Source organism: Sceloporus occidentalis, unplaced genomic scaffold (genome assembly GCF_023333645.1).
Source record: "Sceloporus occidentalis isolate IW3139 unplaced genomic scaffold, rSceOcc1.0.p SCAF_8, whole genome shotgun sequence".
NCBI lineage: Eukaryota > Metazoa > Chordata > Lepidosauria > Squamata > Phrynosomatidae > Sceloporus > Sceloporus occidentalis.
Window position 1 is genome coordinate 5,981,048 of NW_028316988.1, and position 22,109 is coordinate 6,003,156.

At 44.4% G+C, this 22,109-nt stretch overlaps 1 protein-coding gene across 1 annotated transcript; it reads left to right on the forward strand.

The window, feature by feature from the left end:
• The first annotated feature begins 9,616 nt into the window (after positions 1 to 9,616).
• Positions 9,617 to 22,007, forward strand: CALML6 (calmodulin like 6). The gene is made up of 5 exons (XM_089536937.1): positions 9,617 to 9,666; positions 18,406 to 18,580; positions 19,509 to 19,653; positions 20,053 to 20,153; positions 21,518 to 22,007. Exons 2-5 carry the CDS (start codon positions 18,457 to 18,459, stop codon positions 21,562 to 21,564), a joined length of 417 nt encoding a protein of 138 aa, XP_089393063.1. The 5' UTR covers positions 9,617 to 9,666; positions 18,406 to 18,456; the 3' UTR covers positions 21,565 to 22,007.
• The last annotated feature ends 102 nt before the right edge of the window (positions 22,008 to 22,109 follow it).

The following is a 22,109-nucleotide window of genomic DNA, read 5'->3' on the forward strand; positions in this document are numbered from 1 at the left end:
AAGGGACGCCATTTTGCTCTGCTGTTGCCTTTAATGGGACTTGAGCATCCACGGATTTTGTTATCCACGGGGGATCTGGAAACCTAACAAGGGTCCACTGTATAAGAGCGAAAAAGAATATAAAAGGGTGGGAAAGAGGCATATAAGATGCAGGTTGGAAAGGAATATAAAAGAGTGAAAAAGAGGAATATAAGATGGTGGGAAACTGGGAAAGAGGACTATAAAAGTCCCAATGAATTCTGCCACCACATTTTTTCACCTGCTTTTAAAATATCCCTTACAGCTTAAAAATCACAATTTGTATCAGCGCAGCCAAGTGATATACAAAGATATGCGCAATAGTCATGTTGGCCATGTGGCAAAATACCACAAAATCCTCAGAAGAAGGTGGTACCAATCAAAATGCCCAAAATTCATCACGCAAGCTTTCAAAGCTCCACCAAAGGCTTCTTCATCAGGCTCTGAAGGCAGTGTTAAATACTGTGGACGTTATCAGACAAGGGAAATTGGAAGTGTAATCCAATGGCAATCCGAACGCAACCATGGGGTTTCACATTATTGCATGATAGACTACCACACACAATTTCGGGCAATGGGACGTCAGTCCGAACGCAATCATGGGGTTTCACGTTATTGTGTGAGAGGTGATCACACACAATTTCAAGCAATTGAAAGCTATTTTGGGGCAATGGGAGGTCAGTTCGAACACAATTCGCATTCACGTAAATTTGCTGAACTAGCGAATTCACGTGAATGCGTTCTGGCCCCACTTTCTTTTCATTTGAAATTAAGAGAAATTCTTCCCGTGTGATAAACTCCTGTATGATAACAATTGAATAGGAGAAGGAAAGCGACACGGAACGTGGCGGGTCAGTCCTGCCCTTAAGATTATGCTGAGAGGCCCCACTTCTCATTTCCTTGCCATTGGAATAAAACAGATAGGGACCCCATGTGCATATGCGCCTTCAGATTGCCTGCCAATACATGACAACCCCATGAATTTCATAAGATTTTCTAAGGTAAGAAACAGTCAGAGGTGGTTTTCCATTGCCTTTCAGGCAGGCAAAGGTGGAGCTCTCGGAAAGTCACTCGCCACTCATCTTCACGCTTTTCACTGATGAGAGTGCGGACAGATTATGTAGGGAGAGGCATTCCCGCAAGTAACTTGGGCCCAAGCCATGTAGGGCTTTAAAGGTAATAACCAACACTTTGTATTGGGTCCGGAAGCTGATCGGCAGCCAGTGAAGAGATTTTAATATTGGTGTTATGTGGTCAAGCCTTGATGCTCCGGTGACCCATCTGGCTGCAGCATTTTGAACCAACTGAAGCTTCTGAACTTAGTACAAAGGTAGCCCCATGTAGAGTGCATTACAGAAATCTAAACAAGAGATTACCAGTGCGAGTACCACGGTTTCAAGGTCCTTTTGGCCCAGATAGGGATGCAGTTGGTGTATCAACCAAAGTTGGTACTAAGCACTCCTAGCCGTCGCATCTACTTGAGATGATAACTGCAGAGACGGATCTAGGAGTACTCCCAAACTGCAAAGTTTGTACTTTACTGGAAGTGTGACAGGACAGGTTGGCAAACTTCCCTGCCTGGGCCTAGAGACCCCATCACTAGTTCCTCCGTTTTCTCTGGATTCAGTCTGAGTTTGTTTTCCCTCATCCAACCCATTACTGACTCAAGGCAGGCATTCAGAGTAGAGATGCCATCTTCGGTCACTGCATAGAGAAACATATTTGGGTGTCATCAGCGTACTGATAACACCACGCCCTATGCCTCCAGATGATCTCTCCCAGCGGCATCATGTAAATATTAAACAGCATGGTGGACAGAATGGCGCCCTGAAGGACACTGGATGTCGGCTCTCTTTTACGAGAGCAGCTGTCCCCCAGCATCACCATCTGGAATCTGACCGAGATTTAGGAACGGAGCCATTGGTGTGCAGTGCCCCCAATACCTAACTCTCTCAGGTGTTCCAGAAGGATACCATGGTCTATGGTATTGAATGTCAAGATGTCCAAGAGCACCAGCATGGTCACACTTTCCCGTCGATGCCCAGACGGAGATCATCGACCAAAGCGACCATGGCAGTCTCAACTCTGTATATTTTGGCAAGGAAAACCTATTTTATGCACAACAAATGCTGCAATAGAAGACTTATTCTGCGAAAAAGGGATTGATTGGCATAGAAAGCAGCATTTTCTGTACAGGAAACATCTTTTTCTGCTCAGAAGATGCTTCTCTCTGTGCAGAAAATGCTATTTTCTGTGACAAAACAACCATTTGCAGATTTTGTGCAGAATAAACCATGATAAAATTACTCATTGCTTTATCTGAGAAGAATTACATCCCTAGTGGATAATATAATCTGAACCCAGGACCTTTTGCATGCAAAACATATGTTGCAGCCCTTCCCTTCTTTGCAGCATGAATATGAAAATCTTTCTCTCTCTCTCTCTTTCTTCCTTGTGTGTGTGTTTGTGCGAGTGTGTAAATAATCCCTCTGTGTTTAGAATATCTGGATAGGCTAAACTGAACAAAACTGTATCATACTTTCGAAAAGACTCAGAAAGCAGATTATAAAGCTCACATTCATAGCACTTGCAGATTCTTTCAAACAATGCAAAGCCTAATTCTTGGAGATTAAAAAAACGCAGTAAGCACAGGAGGATGGAAAAGGGTGGGAGTAACTAATTCAGTCTCCCTAGTTACATTCCTCAGTTCCATACTTTCCCTTTCAGCTCCACTGTTTCTCATGGAACAAAAGAGTTATTTTAAATACCTACTGAAAATAGAGAATTTAAGAGATTAGCAACAGCATCTTGGTCATGAGGGTTTCTTCGGAGCTGAGCTGAACAGTCTAACAGCCATAATGGAGTATTTGGAAGAAGTTGGAGAATGCCTGGAACCTGGTGTTTTTCCTGTCATTTCGCCCCGTTCATTCAGTTCTTTCCACTCCTGGACCCTGGAATTGAGGAGAAGGCAAAGAGGCTGGAGCCCACCGAACCCGACTAGGATGCAGCCCCTTAGAATGATTTCACAAAATTAGACCACCATGGTGCCTGGATTATGAATCAGAAGTGTATTAAATGATCAAGCATTAAGAAAGGAAGAGGGCAACCAAAATGGTGAAAGGTCTGGAAACCATGCCCTACGAGGAGACAAGATGGAGCAAGAATGTTTTCTGCTGCTCCAGAGAATAGGATTCGGAACAATGGATGCAAATTGTCGCTTACCATCTGATGTTCTTTTAGTGCCTGTTTATCAAACCATTTCCTGTATTGCTATGTATTGTATTTGTATTATCCTACTTGAGAGTATATATTTTCCCTGGATGAAAATTAACCTTCCATTTTGAAGCCAAGCCCTCCCTCCAGTCCATCTGCCTTGGTCCAGGCTTCGGAGGTAGAGAGGAACTGCTGGACCTCATCCCCTTTCCCTCCACCACTCCCTTCTCTTTCTGTGTCATGCCTTTTTAGATTGTAAGCCCGAGGGCAGGGAACCATCTAACTAAAAAGATTGCATGTACAGCGCTGTGTAAATTTACAGCGCTTCATAAATAAAGGTTAATAATAATAATAATAAACTACAGGAAAAGAGATTCCACCTCAACATTAGGAGGAACTTCATGACAGTGAGAGCTGTTCGACAATGGAACAATTTGAATCATAGAATCCTAGAGTTGTAAGAGACCCCAAGGGCTGTCCAGTCCAACCTCTGCGATGTTGGACTCACAATCAAAGCATCCCCATTGACAGATGGCCATCCAGGATCTGTTTAAAGACCTCTAAGGAAGGAGACTCCACTATAATATCCGAGGAAGGAGTGTGTTCCACTGTCCAACAGCTCTCACTGTCAGGAAGTTCCTCCTAATGTTGAGGTGGGATCTCTTTTCCTGTAGCTTGCATCCATTGCTCCATGTCCTATTCTCTGGAGCAGCAGAAAACAAGCTTGCTCCCTCCTCAGTGTGACATTCCTTCAAATACTTAAACAGGGCTATCATATCACCCCTTAACCTTCCAAGGTGTCCAGACAAATGGCTCATTAAGTAAATGGACACCCTGTAGGCCTTGCCATTCGACAAGAGAACAATACACAGATTAATATGCATGTCGCCTCCTCTCAACCAACAGCATATATACCCTACTCCAGTGATGGTGAATCTTTTCGAGGCCGAGTGCCCAAACTGCAACCCAAAACCCACTTATTTATTGCCAAGTGCCATGTCCCTCTGGTTTTCTAGTAACAAACTCTGGCAAACTCTGTGCTGGGGCGACGGCACATGTGCCCACGGAGAGGGCTCTGAGTGCCACCTCTGGCACGCATGCCATAGGTTCGCCATCACTACCCTACTCTCTTCCATGCCAGCATTCTCTGAAGAAGACAGCCACAGATGCTGGCGAAATGTCAGGAATAAACTCTTCTAGAACATGGCCTCATAGCCCGAAAAAACCACAACTTCTTGTTTCTTCCTTTGGACGTTCTTAAACAGAGGCTAGATGGCCATCTGTCAGGAGTGCTCTGAATGTGTATTCCTGCATGGCAGAATAGGGTCGAGCTGGACGGTCCTTCTGGTCTCTCCCAGCTCTATGATTCTCTGAACTCCTAGACCAGTTGTTAAAATGCCAGTCCTGCAGCCACAACATTGTGAGTTCGATCCCAGGGCTCCAAGGTTGACTCAACCTTCCAACCTTTTGTAGGGTGTTAAAATGAGTACTCAGCTTGTTGGGGGCAATTGGCTTACAGTTTGTAAACCACTTAGAGAGTGCTGAGTTCACTATGAGGTTGTATACAAAAGGAAACGCTAATGCTATTGCTAAATGCTAAGTGCTATTGTTGGATAATCTGCGACTGACTTGGACTAAATTGACTGCTTGAATTATAACCCAGGATGCTTGCTGACTGGAGCATAGGACACCGACTAGCCATGCCCTTTTCCAGACTACTCTATTCCATCTCATTCTTCCACTCATCCCTCCTAGGCTTCTGTTCTCTTTCACCATAATAAAGTCAGCATTGTGTAACCAGAGAAAGTGCTCAATGCTCAGCAGATTGCTCTAAAGGTTTCCCCTCCCTTGGGTTAGTTCCCTTGATTAATTTATGTGCTTGTTTGTTTATGGCACTTCTGCAAGCGGGTTGGGGGTGGGAGTGACTCTCCAGGCCTGCTGATACCTTTGAATTGCACATAAATTGTGTTGCTTTGCCACATATGACTGGCACTCATATAATTACTTCACTATTAGTATACGCCAGCCTTCTCTCCAGTCCGGGTTCTTCAAGATGTTTAGAATACAGCCCCCATCAGTGCAGCCAACCTGGTTTATGGCATTTGCAGGACCCAAGATGAGATGTTTAGAACATGAAGGCAACCGAAGCAGAATTTCAACCAAGACGGAAAGAAAAAGTATGCCTTGGCCTACGACTTCCCAGATTTCCATACTCTCCAACTGCCCCGACTTGACTAGGACAGTCCCAGTTTATTGTCGATGGCCCCGTTTGTGTCAGTTGCTTCTAAAATTGCAATAGTAATAGCAAGTACATTTCTACTTTGGGACCAGAATACCCCAGGAACAGCCCAGAGTATTCTCACCTGTGTAGACCAGCCAATAATAGCAATAGCAATAGCACGGACATTTCCATACCAATTATCGGTGAACTAGCACTCCCTAAGCGGTTTCCAGTTTGTAATCCAATTCCCCCCAACAAGCTGGGTACTCATTTTAGCGACCTACAGAAGGATGCAAGGCTGAGTGGACCTTGGACCCCTTGGGATTGAACTCACAACCTTGTGGCGGCAGCCCAGGCATTTAACCACTGCGCCACTAGGACTCCCTATATCCCAGTTTCTCTCTCTTCCTTCCACTTTCCTTCTTTGCCCTCACCTTACTTCAACTGCTGCAAACTGATTTCAGAGTGCAAAAGTAGTAGCTCGGAAAAGGGACAGAATCTTGGTCTTCCCACTGGGCTCAGACAAAAGCAAGCTGCTGCAGCTTCCCCTGGCTTCCTCTTCATTAATACTTTTTGCCATGCTGCCCACATTCTGATGTTGCTTGGCCACACGTGTATTGGTGTTCATCTGTGAAATGTTGGAGGGTACGTTAGCCATTTGGGTTATGTTCTGTCCAAGGAAAAGTGCTCTTTTTCTACTCTGATGCATCTTTCTTGCATGTCTTCCTCCTCCTCCTCTAGGATCCGATTACATTGCTGCTTGGTCTTGCCAACAAGGGAGCCCTGTTCAGCTGAGGCCTCTCCAGCAAACACCTGTTGCTGGAGAAATGGGATGTTTCCATGCAACAAAACCTACACAAAGCAAAATAGATGATGATGTTGATGATGATGAAGATTATTCTCCTCCTAAGCCAACCCTTTAGGGACTAGACAACAAACAGGTGCAGAGAGAAGCAAGCTCATTAGCTAAAAGCCTGAACAACATTCCAGGGGGAGTCATTAAAACTGTTGCTTTTTAGGAGAGGTGATCTTTTTTAATTGAGACATCCTCTGGAAAAAGTAAAAGAAACATGACCAGGCCCTTTTTTTTTTGGGGGGGGGGGGTCAAGAAAAAGGGCAGTCTGGGGATGCCGGAGGTCACAAATACATCCTTGGCCCTTTTTTGGTGTAGAAGGGCAATCTGGGGATGCTGGAGGTCACAAAGGGCCTGAACAGACAGGCCAAAATAAAGCTGCTTCAGGACACTTTGGAGGTATGCTGTTTAAATGACACATGCATCTCAAGAGGCCAGAAGCTGTGCCAAAGCTGCGCCCCAGTCCTTAGGACTGGAGCATGGCTTTGGTGCAGCTTCCAGCATTTTAGGACGCATGCAGCATTTAAACAGCATACCTCCAAAGTGACTCGAAGCAGCTTTATTTTAGCCTGTCTGTTTGGGCCCAAATACATCCTTGGAGCACTTTGCCCACTCCACCTTAGAGGGAGGATTAGGCGCAAGTGTAGGTAAAAGAACAAAACATTGTCTGAGTCTGGCTAGTAGACTTTTATATCAATCTCCCTAATATCTCTTAGCCATACATTTCCTTGCCATTTATTACCAAACTAATGTTGTTTATCTTTGTGATAGAAGACCTTGTCTTATTCTTCCCCTGTCTGATCCCAGACCTTCTTCTTTGCCATCTCGAGGGCTCCCTTCCAAGAAACGCAGGATGCAGTTCACTGTCTTAAGTTGTAATCTTATTTGCAGATAAGCCTATTGACAGTCTAGTCATCCTGTAAATGAGACTGGTTTAAAATCACTCCCTCCCTGAAAAACAAAGTTCGGAAAGTGAATTTTAATTCATTGTGTGGCTATGTACAACCTCACATAATGACTTTTTTAACCATTACCACTGCCATTTTTAAAAAGCAATTTATTATCTTACTAGTTCATTCTTTGTTGTTTTTAACATACTTTTTAATTTCTTATAAAGATCTTAGGATTGAGAAGGAAAAAAACATGAAAAATTCAGTTCAACATTCTGCAAAATATGTAAAAATGCTCTTTAAAATTAGAAAGCACCTCGGAAAAATCATTTCAAGGGTTATATCCCCAAATTATTGTCTTTCACTCTGTATGTTGCCTTAGGACTGTAACTTCATGGTACTTTATTCATCATCATCATCATCATGACTTCATTATTATCGCCAGCCCTAGCTAGGCTAGGCAGGAGTAAGTTAGAAGTAACCACATGGATGTAGGAAAGTTACTAGAAAATGAATAACGCATTTAGTTTTAATCACTACTAAACTAATTTATCTAATTCAATTACAGTATAAAATAACATTTATTTTTAATTACCATTTAACTTTAAAGTAAAACCCTGCATTTAAACCATTACCAGAATAGTGGAAAATGCCATTGGTGATTTTATTAACCCTCCAACTGCTTCCCCTTTCTTCAACTTGGGAGAAAAGGAAACTGATGGATTAACGTTTGGAAACACAATTTCCCTTTCTCCCTTCTTTATAATCTCATCTTCTTCATTTTCCCCAGTTGCAAAAGTTCAAAACTGAGTTTCTTGTGACACACAGCTCCGCTCTTGGGCCACAACAAACCACAATACCCTGAATCCCATAGCACTGAGCCATGGCAACTAAAATGGTGCCAAACTGGATTATTTCTGCAGTGCGGATGCAGCCTCCATCCTGCACTTTCTTCTTTTGTTGTCCCTTAAATGCAATTGCTTCAAAGGGCTAATTGCAAGTAATAAACTCAGCAGCTGGAGGAAAAGAAGGGGAAGAATCTTGTCCTTCCCAGGAGGCTGAGACAAAAGCAAACTGCTGCAGCTTCTCCTATCTTGTGTCTTCTCCCTCATTCATAACATTTGTGCCAACTTGACCGCATCCTGATGTATGTTGAGCATGCGTGTCCTGTTGAAGGTTATGCTGTACACAGGTTTTGTGTAACCTTAGCCTGGGAAAGATGGCTTCAAAGTTGTCCACTGCTTGGGCAAGAAGGAGCAGCAGAATGACATATTATTCATGAAATGAGATGTCTAACACAACACCTTGCCCCCAGTTTGGAAACACTGCTGGTGAGCTTCACGGGAATCAAAATGAACATAAAGACTGTTGTATCCTCGATAGCCTTTGTGCAATGTTGGTGCCAGGCAGAATTTGCATTTGGCCAAGATGGCATCACTCCAACAGCTTATCTGTGGCATGTTGGTTTGTGCTGTTTGCATGCATCCATAGTATGTGAAGCAACTGGACAGAGCAAGGTTCATTTTCTGTATGAATAGATCAAGAGAATACAATTTTCCTCTACTTGTAAACTATCTGCTTACCTTTTATTTATTACTAGTAGTGAGCTTATCACCAGAAGACATTGAGATAGGAAGTTCCTTGAGAAGACCAGCCCTACCATTAGGCAGAATGGGGCAGGAGATGCTGGAGGAGTTGTGACTGTCCCCCAGCTGTTCCTTCAGAGCTGGGCCATTTCTTTGCCAGCATAGTTTCCAACAGTCATAACTAGGTCTCTGGACTCTGAGGAATCATAGAATCATAGAGTTGGAAGAGACCCCAAGGGCCATCCAGTCCAACCCCATTCTGCCATGCAGGAAATCACAACCAAAGCATCCCCATTGACAGATGGCCATCCAGGCTCTGCTTAAAGACCTCCAGGGAAGGAGTCTCCACCACTCTCCAAGGGAAAGTCTTCCACTGTCAAACAGCTCTTACTATCAGGAGGTTCCTCCTAATGTTGAGATGGAATCTCTTTTCCTGGAGCTTGCATCCATTGTTCCAGGTCCTGTTCTCTGGAGCAGCAGAAAACAAGTTGTTTATGTCGTAACTATTAGCATTACATTCAGTGGTATATGGGAATTACAATTTAGGATTAACGTTAGTACAAAAAAGCATTACTAAGGGTTCTGTATGGTATGAAATGAGAGGCAGTCAAGTGGGGGGTGTGACACCATTAGTACCGCAATGGGTGAGACCAGCCCTAGTGATACCAGGAGGCTTGGGAGGAAGATGGGACAGTCAGTCATCCCCTCCCACTCTCACAACATTGTCTCACAGTTTCTCCTCCTTTTCCTTTGTGTTGTCAGTTGACTTCTGTTACTGCAAATGGTTCAAAGTGCGGAAATGGTTTGAACACAAGGAGCTTGAGGCAAGGAGAGGAACAGAAGAATCTTGCTCTTCCCAGGAAGCTCAGGCAAAGCAAACTGCTGGTACCTCTCCTACTTTTTGTGTTTATCCTCATTCATGACATTTCCCATCTTGACCATGTGTGTTTGGCTCCGCGTGTCCGATCTGCGAAATGTTGGAGGGCTTGTTAAAACAAACAGTTTATCTCCAGTATACCGAAATGTTGTGCGAACGAAAGAGAATGTGGTAATGGCTGCTCCACAAATCGGCATGACTGAAGTGACAAAGAAGCTGGCCAAAGGGGCCTTGCCTTCCTGCTTGATGAAGTCCTTGCTCATCCCATGATAGTGGTTCCCAGTAAGCGACACCACAGTGTCCTATTGTGTGCCTCTGCTGCTGCTGCTGGTATTCAGCCACTGGCAGATCGGCCTGTAAGCATGGCAGAGCTCTCTGACATTTGCTAGCACTTGTGTTGCGTTATTTATTATTTAGGATGCCCTGCCAGCAGCAGCAAGCTCAGTGGTGACGTCTGTCTACATGTGTGCAACTATGTGTGTGTGATTTCTTCTTTTTCCTTGTCCGAGTGGGTGGCTTAGATGTGTCTATGTCAAAGAAAAAGCAGGGTCCTCCTTGCCCTCTTTTGTTTATTTCTTTTCATTCAATCATAGCGTTGGAAGAGACCCCAAGGGCCATCCAGTCCAACCCCATTCTTCCATGCAGGGACACACAGGGGTTTATCACACTGGGGCTAATTTCTGCATTAAAGAGAGATTAAAGCACATTTAAAGCATCCCGCAAATGAAGCGGAAATGGTGAGTCTTTGCACGAGTGATGATCACATGCGATTGCTCGAATAAAGTGATATTGGAAGTGCGTTGTCACCGAAATCTCAAAAGCGAAAAGATGTGCGTTAATGCTTCTTTGTGACCACTTAAATGGCGGGTTTTGTGCGACGTCGTGTGAAATCTACCCTTCAATGTCCATCCTAGCCTTCTTCTAATTTCAGTTTCTCCAAACCATGCCAGGAATGTGGCGCAAGGGCAAACAAGGGCCATTTAATCCTGTTCAGATCGGTTTTGAAAACTGGTTTATTATGTAGTGGGAATGAGGCCTTTAAGATTCTATACAATTTATAAAATTATAGTACTTCAATTCCACTTTAACCTCCAGGGTTATATCCATGGAATCCTAGGATTTGTAGTTTGATGAGCTGTTTCAGATTCATTGCTGGACACCTCTATTGTTTCACTAGGCTACAATTTCCAAGGTTCCTTAGGATGGCGCACTTAAAGTGGTATCAGACTGCTATAACTGTGCAGTGTGGATCCACCTTAAGACTCAAGATCAGCGTTGCTGATAACTAAAATGGCCGGTGGCTTACAAACAGGTGTTTGTAAGCCACCGGCCATTTTAGTTATCAGCAACGCTGATCTTGAGTCAAAGTTCTTGAGCGTAAGTCAAATGGTGGTTGGTTTCTAAGCCTTCTGTGGGAACATGGCGGTCAGCCAAAGAGTTTGGGAGAGTGTCCTTTTGGATTGCAACCCCAGCAAGCATTTCTAAAGGACAAACTGGTCAGGAGATCTGGGAGTTGTAGTCCAAACAAGTTTCTAAGCTCTGGTTGTATTGGAATCATAGAAACGTAGAGTTGGAAGAGAACCCAAGGGGCCATCCAGTCCAACCCCATTCTGCCATGCAGGAACTCTCCATCAAAAGATCCCCATTGACAGATGGCCATCCAGCCTCTGTTTAAAGACCTCCAAGGAAGGAGACTCCACTACTCTCCGAGGAAGAAGTTTGTTCCACTGTCAAACAGCCCTTACTCTCAGGAGGTTCCTCCTAATGCTGAGCTGGAATCTCTTTTCCTGCAGTTTGCATCCATTGTTATGGGTCCTGTTCTCTGGAGCAGCAGAAAACAAGCTTGTTCCCTCCTCAATATTTTCAAATATTTAAACAGGGCTATCATATCACCTCTTAACCTTCTCTTCTCGAGGCTAAACATCCCCAGCTCCCTACGTTGTTCCTCGTAGGGCATGGCTTCCAGACCCTTCACCATTTTGGTTGCTCTCCTTTGGACATACTCCAGTTTCTCAATGTCCTTTTAGAATTGTGGTGCCCAGAACTGGACACAGTATTCCAGGTGGGGCCTTACCAGAGCAGAATAGAGTGGCACTATTACTTCTCTTTATCTAGACACTATACTTCTATCGCATTGGCCTTTTTAGCTGCTGCATCGCACTGTCGACTCATGTTCAACTTGTGGTCTACTTGGACTCCCAGATCCCTTTCACATGTAGTTTCATTCAGCCAGGTGTCCCCCATAATCCTATATCTGTGCATTTCATTTTTCTGCCCTTAGTGCAGTACCTTACACTTCTCCGTGTTGAATTTCATTTTGTTAGCTTTGGCCCAGCTTTCTAGTCTATTCAGGTCATTTTGAATTTTGATCCTGTCCTCTGGGGTATTAGTTATTCCTCCTAATTTGGTGTCATCTGCAAATGTGATGAGTATGCCCCCAGGTCTGTATTATTGCATAGTCCTCTGTTTCTTACCAAGTTGAGAATGGGAAGGGATGGCCATCTTGCCAGATAGAGTAAGGCAGTAAGCACTATTGTGGGTGGAGTGTTCATCTTTTATGAAACATTTATTGAATGCAGAGCCAAGAGAGCAACTTGGTACCTCTGGGTGCCATCTCCTGGAAAACGAAAGACATAACAGGAGCATGCCGAACTGTTTCCATGACTGTACACACACACACACAATAATAATAATAATAATAACAACAACAACAACAACAACATCCCTTTCGATGTGCACAAAACATTTCCAGACCGGCCCACAGAAACCACACGTGGAATGATAAAACCAGCACCTAGAAAACAATATCCAACAATGAAAAGACCAACCGCAGAATGCAAGCGGTCATGTAAGCAAAGTCTAGTGAAGATGCTCATAGAATGTGTTGGGCTGCCTCTGGAAAGCTCCATGCAAACTTAGGGTGCTATAAATAATAATAATAATAATAATAATAATAATAATAATAATAATAGCACTTTAAGGTACATGGGACAAAGCTGATGAAAGTGGACTTCACCTCCTGAAAATACAACCGCTAGGCAGGGTGGCCAGATGTCCTAACTGCAAAGGAGGACAAGGCACCGTCAAATGTACGACATTCTTCCTGGACTGAAGGTTGACAGGTAGGACGCGTCCTGGAAAAGGAGGACACCTGGCCACCCTGCTACAGGTTTGGAAGACACTGCTAGTGCGAAAGGAGAGAGAGAGCTATATAGAGAAAGAAAGGCTCTCTTGGAATGGGATCGGATCCATGAACAGAGTCTCCACCACATTTTAGTGTTGGAAAGGTGTCAATATTAGGGTCATTCAGATCTCCCTGGAGAGACATGACCTACACTTTTTCGCCACCCTCTGAGCTTTATTGTATTGGACTGATTTGGACGGGATCCTCATTGACCTGCATGAAAACTCCAGTCCAAAACACACTGCAGCAACCCAACAATCCGCTTTGAGACTGCTTTAACTGCCTTGGCTCAGTGCAAGGGAATCATGGGGATTGTAGTTTATTTTGTGGCACCGGTGCTTTAACAGAGAAGGCTAAATGTCTCACCACAACTACAGCCCCCAGAATCCCCTAGCCTTGAGCCAAGGCAGTTAAAGCGGCCTCAAACCGGACTATTGCTGCAGTGTGTTTTGAACCTCCATCTCTTGCAGAGAGGGATGCAGTAGCTCTAGTCGCATCTATGCAAAATCCAGGGATGTTCAAGTCTCATTAAATACAATGGAGTAGTAAAATTGTGTTCCTTAGATCAAATAGCAAAACAAAAGCAAACCTTGGGCCCGCACAGACAGGCCAAAATAAAGCTGCTTCGGATCACTTTGGAGGTATGCTTTTTAAACGATGCATGCGTCCTAAAAGGCCAGAAGCCACACCAAAGCAGTGTGCCAGTCCTTAGGACTGGAGCACGGCTTTGGCATGGCTCCCAGCCTCTTAAGACGCGTGCATCATTTAAAAAGCATGCTTCCAAAGTGACTCGAAGCAGCTTTATTTTGGCCTGTCCGCATGGGCCCATCTTCCGAAGCCCCAATGAGTGAACGTTTCTAACCAGCTGAGCCAGAAGTGAGCCAGGCCAAAGAGATGTTGCCTATGGAAAAGAAAAGCTGTGCGCAAAAGGGAATGCTATTATTAGACTGCTGGCAAGAAGGAAATCTGCACCTGTGTGTATTCGCACACACACACATACACACACATACGCACACAGAGGAGCCATCATCCATTTCTCTATACAGCCACAATTTTATTCCGACATCTCCCTTGGCAGAAATCGCAGCAAGGGCGTTGCAGTTGTGGCGCATGCTTGGGAGACGGAGAGCAGATGGGAGCTTTGCCAGCAGGAGCAAGCTTTAGACTTCCATCTCAGAAGCAATTAAAATAAATAGCAGGAGCAGAAAAGCAACCCACAAGCGCCAACAAAACACTAAGCAAAACCAAACCACAAACAAATGCGCGCGCACTCTTTCTCACACATAGAGCCTGCCGCCCATCTTGCTGGTTCTAGCATTGAATATGGAGGTAACAATAGCCCCGTTCATCACATGGGCATAGAGGAAAAGGACTGGACAGTGGTACCTGCTGGGGTTTGGTTTCAGGACACTAAAATCCATGGATGCTCAAGTCCCATCAGTGGCTTCTGCGTAACATAGAGTCCCCTTAAATAAAATGGCAAAACCAAGCTTTGCTTTTTTGGTGGTTGAATTTATGGATCAGGAACTTGTGGCTGGCTGTAGTTGCTTCCCAGTCTGAGAAAACCAGAACATGAGCAAATCATAGAATCATTAAAATCATAGCGTTGGGAGAGACTTCAAGGGCCATCCAGTCCAACCCCATTCTGCCATGCAGGAACTCTCCATCAAAGCATCCCCGACAAAGCGGTAGCGCCCTTCGCTAGTGCAGGGACTGAATTTGGGACTACAATTCCCATCACTCACATGAACACACACATATACACACATATGTCTATATACATACACATGTATATATGCACACACATACATATATATCTACACATGCACACACAAATACACACAATTTATATCTATATATACAGTGCCCCCCCAAAGTCCCCCCTGGTCCAACGCCTTTTGTCTTGTGGGGATACATAGCATCGCACTGTTATCAAGGGCCCCCCAAAGCCGCCTTCTTGAGGCTGAGACCGAGTTACGGCCAGATGTCAGAATGGAGGACATTTTGAAATCCCTGGATTCCAACTCCCAGCATCCTGTGAAGGGATGATGGGGACTGCAGTCTTAGAGGGCCAGAGGGTCCCCTTTGACTCCTCCATTGCACTTAATGGGACTAGAGCATCCATAGGTTTTGGGATCCATGGAAGGCCTATTCTAATTCGTTCTACTGCAACGCCATCAGCCTTAGCCAACAATAGCCAGCCAGGGATGCTGGGGACTGCAGTCTCACCAACCCTTTGACTCTTCCCTTGCATTGAATGGGACTTGAGCATTGTGGCTTTTGGGATCGACAGCTACCCTTGAATGTTTTCTGAATCATCATCATCATCATCATCATCATCATCACAATAATAATTAAGCATACACCTTTTAATTGATAAAAAAAGAGAGAGAAGGAGGGAGTCTTAACTTTTGGAAATGCCAAGCATTGCTAGCCTCAAGGGTTTGGATTGGAGAAGGGAGGATCTGGGCAAAGGAGAGAGGAAGAAGGCATCCAGGTGCATTTGATGCAACCATGATCATCATCATCATCGCCAACAGCTGAGTCTCCATAGAGTTCAGTTTGATCAAGTTCTGGCTCATAGAGAACATTCCTAATACAAGGCTGCCATCTAGTGGCCATTTTAGAGCACTGCAACCTCCTTTGGATAGACTTAAGGAGAGAGAGAGGCACTGAGGTCGAGCAAGAGAGCGCACTAAGGAGAGAGAGAGAGAGAGAGAGAGAGAGAGAGAGAGAGATCCAGGGAGAAGGACAGCTGATTCCTTTGGAAAACCCCTTCAGATACATTAAGGCAAAGGGCCCCCCAAATCCCCCCCCCGGTCCAAGGCCCTTCTGTCTTGTGGGGATACATCGCACCCCAGCAATATAGAGGGCCCATACACATACATATCTACCCTTTGGAAAGCTGCTGGAAAGCTGGACAGAGGACGAGGAAAGAAAGGGCCCTTGGCTTTGTCAAGCCAGGGATGCTTCTGCGCTTGGCACTTCCGTGTGTGTGTGTGTGTGTCTGTGTGTGTATATATATATACATGTATATAAACACACACACACATATATACACAAACACACACACACTTCTGATACACACACACACACACACACACACACACACACACTCTATGATTCTTTGACTGCCACATTTCAGAGGGGATGGGCTTGTTGTGCGCTATTCTCCCACATGAATGATCCACACAACACTGCAAGGTACCTATTAGCTGTTGGCATTCCTGCCCAGTGTGCATCCTCCACATTCCTTCCCCTTAGGCCAAGCATGGGTAAGCTATGCGCTGCTCATCGCTTGTCGCTTGCAATCCCCTTGACAATATCCTAAATACATTTGCCCTCTGACAGCTGCCCTTATTCGGAGTGCAACTCAAAAAGGCTTTGCTCTTGGGGACTGCCAACTGCTTGGCATGATGAGAAATCCTGAAGGGGCAACAACAGCTGCTCAGTTGCAAACCGTATCATTTCGCGCCCTCCTTTAAGTTAAAGGGGAGACCCTTTTGGAGCCCATTCAAGACACTTTCTGCAGAGGGGAGTCAAGAGGACAAGAGATCCATGCTTTGAACATGTACAGCCAGCCCTCCATATCCACAGATCCTTCCGCGACTTGGAAATAGTTTTAGAAATTCCAAAAACCAAACTTTGATTTTGCCATTTTATATTAGGGACAACATGTCACAGGGCAATTGTATTTAATGGGACTTGAGTATTCACAGTTTCCAGTGAGGCCAGAAGCCATGCCAAAGCCACACTCCACTCCTAAGGACTGGAGCGCAGCTTTGGCGCAGCTTCCAGACTCTTCGGACGCATGCATCATTTAAACAGCATACCTCCAAAGTGACCTGAAGCAGCTTTATTTTGGCCTGTCTCTATGGGGCCATAGTCAAATTGAATCCCACAAGCCAAGCATGCATAGGGCTGCGCTGTGCTATTTTCTGCTCACATGAACAGCACTATGATGTATATCCTAGTTGTGTGGAAATAAGCGGATGGAAAAGCTTTCCCTATCTCCAAGGGGTCTTTTTTAATGACAAAGGGATTAGAGAAACATACAGTTCAGAGGATGCAGCAAGAACATAGCTGCTGATTTAGGACAAAGTAAAAAGGTGCGCGTTAATGCTTGTTTGTGACCGCTTTAATGGCGGATTTTGCGCGGCGGCGTGCGAAACCGTGAAGCGTCATTCCACAACTTTTCCAGGATACTCACAGGATAAACTCCCTGGTCTAGTCTAACATTCAAACCGCTATAACATATTGCCTTCTGAATGGAAACTTCCAGAATATCGACCCAGCATCCATCCAAAAAAAGGTAGCTTTCTAAGCTAATATAGACAAATTAGAGCAGACAGTCCAAATGAAAGCGGATAAGCCTAGCAAAGCAAAAGGCCCGACCCAAGAGAAAGCAATTGAGTCTGGCTGGAGGGTGTGCTATTTGTCATCAAAGTGTCTTAGGTTGGTCCTTCGGAGGTAAGAAGTGTCCAAAAATAAGGCGCTCCGATTTGGCTTCCATAAAAGGTTGCCAAGATTTTTGTTCCCTCTGGGGTCTTCTGAAACGCTGAGCTCTCTCTTTCCAGCCGTAAAAGAGACTGTCTCCACTGTCTTTCCTATCCTTTCACACGACTCTGCAACCAGCAAACCCAAGGGTCTCTTCTCGCAGCCCAAGGAAATGGTGAGTCCCCAATAGCTCCGACTTGCTATTCTTTGAGGCCTCCTTGTCTTACTCCTATTGTAGACGGATGAGTGGATCAAGTCCGTTCCGAGTCCCTGTGACTTTTGCATAGGTTCAGGCCTAGCTTTCTGCTGTCCAAATTTCTGGATCAATCTGCAATCAATTGTTATAAAGAGGAAAATTGCATTCAAGTATCTGTTTTTAAATACTTTCTCCAAGCTCCTTTTGCATACATGCATTTTATTCTAAAGTGTGCCGGTTTGTACATATATATGTGTTTGTGCACGTTTTATCCTACAAATGCTTCATTGTATACATTTTGTATATAATAATAATATTGATAATGATAATAATTTATAGCCCGCCTTCTCATGGGGAATCAAGGTGGGTTAAAAACAGCATATTACATATTAAATCTAGTTAAAGTTAATCCATCTGCATGAGGAGACTTATTCCACTCACTTTTGATATGTTATCTGGACCTGTTTAGCTGCCTTGAATTTCAGTTTTGGGACAAATCTGGAGTAAAGGTATAAATGATATTAGGAAGTCATTGATCATGCCCCCATGTACGACTGCCCTAGAAAGCAAAATATGTGGCTTGTTGACCTATAGTGGTAATGTTTCCTTTAGTCAAACAATATGCATAGGTTGCTTGCCATGATGTTCCTCTGAAATGGAGCCTTCCTTCCAATTACTAACCAGTCCTGAGCCTGCTTTGCTTCCAAGATCAGACAAGATATGGTGATTCCACTTCTTAGTCACCTTTTCTCCAAGCTACAAAACCCCAATTTTCATAAGCTTGCATGGAACAAAACAGCAGGAGCCATCCACATAGACACTTGGGTTGCCCTTTCCTGAGCCCCTTTAATGCATGCCCTTCTTCTGCAGACCCAAACGCTAACGGCAGAGCAGATCACGGAGTACAAGGGGATCTTTGAGATGTTCGACGAAGAGGGGAATGGCTTGGTGAAGACGTCGGAGCTGGAGCGGCTCATGAGCTTGATCGGCATCAATCCCACCAAGAGGGAACTGGTGACGATGGCAAAGGACGTCGACAAAGACAGTAAGACAGTCCTCCGACCTTCCTGCCCTTGTGCCTTGGCTCCTTAGAAAGGGGTCTGGCCCAGGACCAAGTTGAGGAAGCCCTATGGAGAGCATACACCAGAGGTGGGGAATCATAGAGTTGGAAGAAACCCCAAGGGCCATCCAGCCTAACCCCATTCTGCCATGCAGGAACTCTCAATCAAAGCAAAAACTGATGGGAGCAAGTCCCAGCAATCTTATTCACTTGGGAGAAAGGCTATTAAAATTTTACAGGGCTTATTTCTGGGTAGATATTCCTAGGCTTTCTGATGACACCCATCCCTCCACATTTGCAGCTTTGACTTATGCTGATGTCTTTGTGGGATCTGTTGAAATGAGTGCTCAGATTGTCCCATGGCTGGCCTCAGCTGGTCTATGGCCAGTTGCATGCCTTAGGACAATCCTAGCTCATTCCAATTTAGTCACCGTTAACATCCACAACTCCCTTTAATCTGAAGTTGATATCGAAATACGAAGGGGTCAAAGGACCTAACAGGGAGACCCTGTTCTATTGCCAAAAATGGAGATGAGGAGGTACCATCTTGTCTTTGGCTTCAGGCAGCCCAATGTATTAATGGTAATAGGACTGCCAGGGTAAAAGATGGAGATGGTTCCTGTGCCTTTCATGGTTGTGTAGAAGAGGGACTTTCAGTAGCTGCTGCCTGTTACCTGCCGAAATCCCCTCTTCTAAACAACCATTAAAGGCACAGGAACCATCTCCAGTTTTTACTCCGGCAGTCCTATTACGAAGGGCAAACTCAAAGACATTTTGCTGCCCGAAGCAAAAGACAAAATGGTATCTCCGCATCTCCATTTTCATACATAGAGGTGAGCAGTAGAACCAACCTGTTTTCATTCTGGCAACCTCACCTGGCGATCCCTCTTTCATTTCCCCCATTTCCCCTCAGATAAAGGCACCTTCAACTGCGACGGATTCCTAGTTTTGATGGGGATCTACCACGAAAAATCCAAAAACCAAGACGAAGAGCTGAGAGCGGCCTTCAAAGTCTTCGACCAAGAGCACAAAGGTTACATTGAGTGGAACACGCTGAAGTAAGTAGCAAAAGACATATCAAAATATGCAAGGCATCCATAGCACTCAAATCTTTAAACAGGGCTATCCTACCATTCCTTTATATCCTCTTCTCCAGGCTAAACACACCTAGCTCCCTAGGTTGATCCTCTTAGGGCATGGTTTCCAGATAGGTCCTGATCTATTAGACCAACTCTTTAGGCATGCCCTGTCTCCAGATATTACTTGCATGCTCAGAAGGTGTGCACAAAACAGTGCAGATGGAGAAAAGGGGATACTCATTATTCGGAGTGTGAAGTCAAAGGCTTTCATGGCCGGCATCCATAGTTTTTTGTGGGTTTTTTGGGCCATGTGGTCATGTTCGAGAAGAGTTTCTTCCTGACGTTTCGCCAGCATCTGTGATGTCTCTGCCTTTTCAGATATGTGCTGACAAACGCTGGAGAGCCACTGGATGAACATGAAGCTGAGCTCATGATGAAAGAAGCTGACAAGGATGGGGACGGGACCATTGATTATGAAGGTACTGGGACTGCAATTCCATTCAAAGGTGTCTTTTGCAGATATGGGGGCTGATGCGAGCATGGCTGACGCTCCAAAGTGTGCAACCGAGACTGGGAAACATTACTTTCTTGGGCTACAGCTCCCAGAACCCCTTCCCCGGTATTCCTCCTGCTGCACAGTCGTTTCTCTGCCAAATCCCTTTCCACTGATGCATTAGAGAACCCCAATGTCACTGTTAACATGAGCTTTTGTAGATTTCAATCCACTTCTTCAGCTGAGTTGATGGACTACAGCATTCAAGCTTTGCTTGTTAGACTGCTCTTCTCGGTCCTAGATCACCTAGCCATTGGTGAAAACAGATGGGAGTTGCAGTCCAACAGCATCTGGAGAGCCATAAAGTGCCACTCGAATATGCAGGATGCACCATTGCAGACTTTCCAGTGGATGGCAGGATAAGGCAATGTCCAGATTCTAGTATACAGTCAGCCCTCTATATCCATAGATTTTTATCCACGACTTGAAAATATTTCACATATATATATATATATATATATATATTCCAAAAAGCATCTTTGATTTTGCCATTTTTTAAATAAGGGACACCATATTTCTACTACACCATTATATTTCATAGGACTTGAGCATCCACAGATTTTGGTATCCATGGGGGTAGGGTTGCCATGTCCTGCTTTTACCCAGGACTTTCACAGTTTTGGGGCCTAGGGCAGTGATGGTGAACGTTTTAGAGGCCGAGTGCCCAAACTGCAACCCAAAATCCACCTATTTATTGCAAAGTGCCATGTCCCTCTGGCTTTCTAGTAACAAACTCTGGCAAATGCCCGGTTTTTAATACATGTCCTGCTGGAACTAAACCAAGGGCCCACTGCATCCCAGTTTTAGCCACTTTGCCTAATGGTCAAGGATGATGGGAATTGCAGTCCAACAGAAAAGTGCCCAGTAGAGAAAGAAGGTAGCCCATTCTGGGGTATGGTATGGTGGGAAGGAGGGATGGAGGGAATAATGGGATATATTTTTATAACTGTATGATGTATTTTATATTGTATTTTATTCTGAATGTAAGCCGCCTCCATCCAGCGGGAGAGGCAGGGTAAAAATAAAATTTATTATTATTATTATTATTATTATTATTATTATTATTATTATTATTATTAGATCAGCCATAACTTCTCTAGTGCCTTCCAGGTGTATGGTGTGCCATACTGGTGGAAATAATGGGAGATGCAGTCTAATATATATATTTGGAGAATGCCAAGTTGGAGGAGGTGGGAAGAGAGGGAGTGAAAGAGAGATAAAAAGGAGTGACTCTGCTTTCTCCTTCTTTGTATATGGGTGCCTCTACATTTCCATGTTTCTCTTCTCTAGAATTCGTGGCGATGATGACCGGCGAATCTTTTAAACTGACCCAATAAGTCTCCCTGGAAGAAAGGAACGATTAACAAAGGTTCTCTTGACGCATCACCCTGTTTTTCTCCTTGGAATGTAAATGCACAAAATAGGTCATCTTTCTGGTGTTTAGAGATAATAAAGTAATGCTATCGAACGTCAGCATCCCTGCTGAAAGACGGTGCGAGCAAAGTGATGTAATGTATTAACGCGTAATGCAATGAGTTGCGTTGACAAACCTAGTAACATGAATGGTAGCAGTTCCAAACAATTTTATTTGTTTTAAGGTGACTTTCAAAAAGCAATATTCCAAGCTACGGTGGAAAATGTTCTCAGCATATCCCTATAGTACAGATCTAAGTTGGTTTCCTTTCAGTTGGGAATTGCAGATCGGTCATGAAATCCAGACTCAGCTTCAAGAAGAAAATCCTCACTTCTCAGGTTCCTTGGAAGAGGCGCTCCTTGTTTCTTTTGGCACCCAAATAATGTGAGTGTAAATGGTTGGATTATATACCGTCATTCTGAACAATGTAACACTGGCAGTAGAACCGTTTTACCGTTGCTGAAGAGC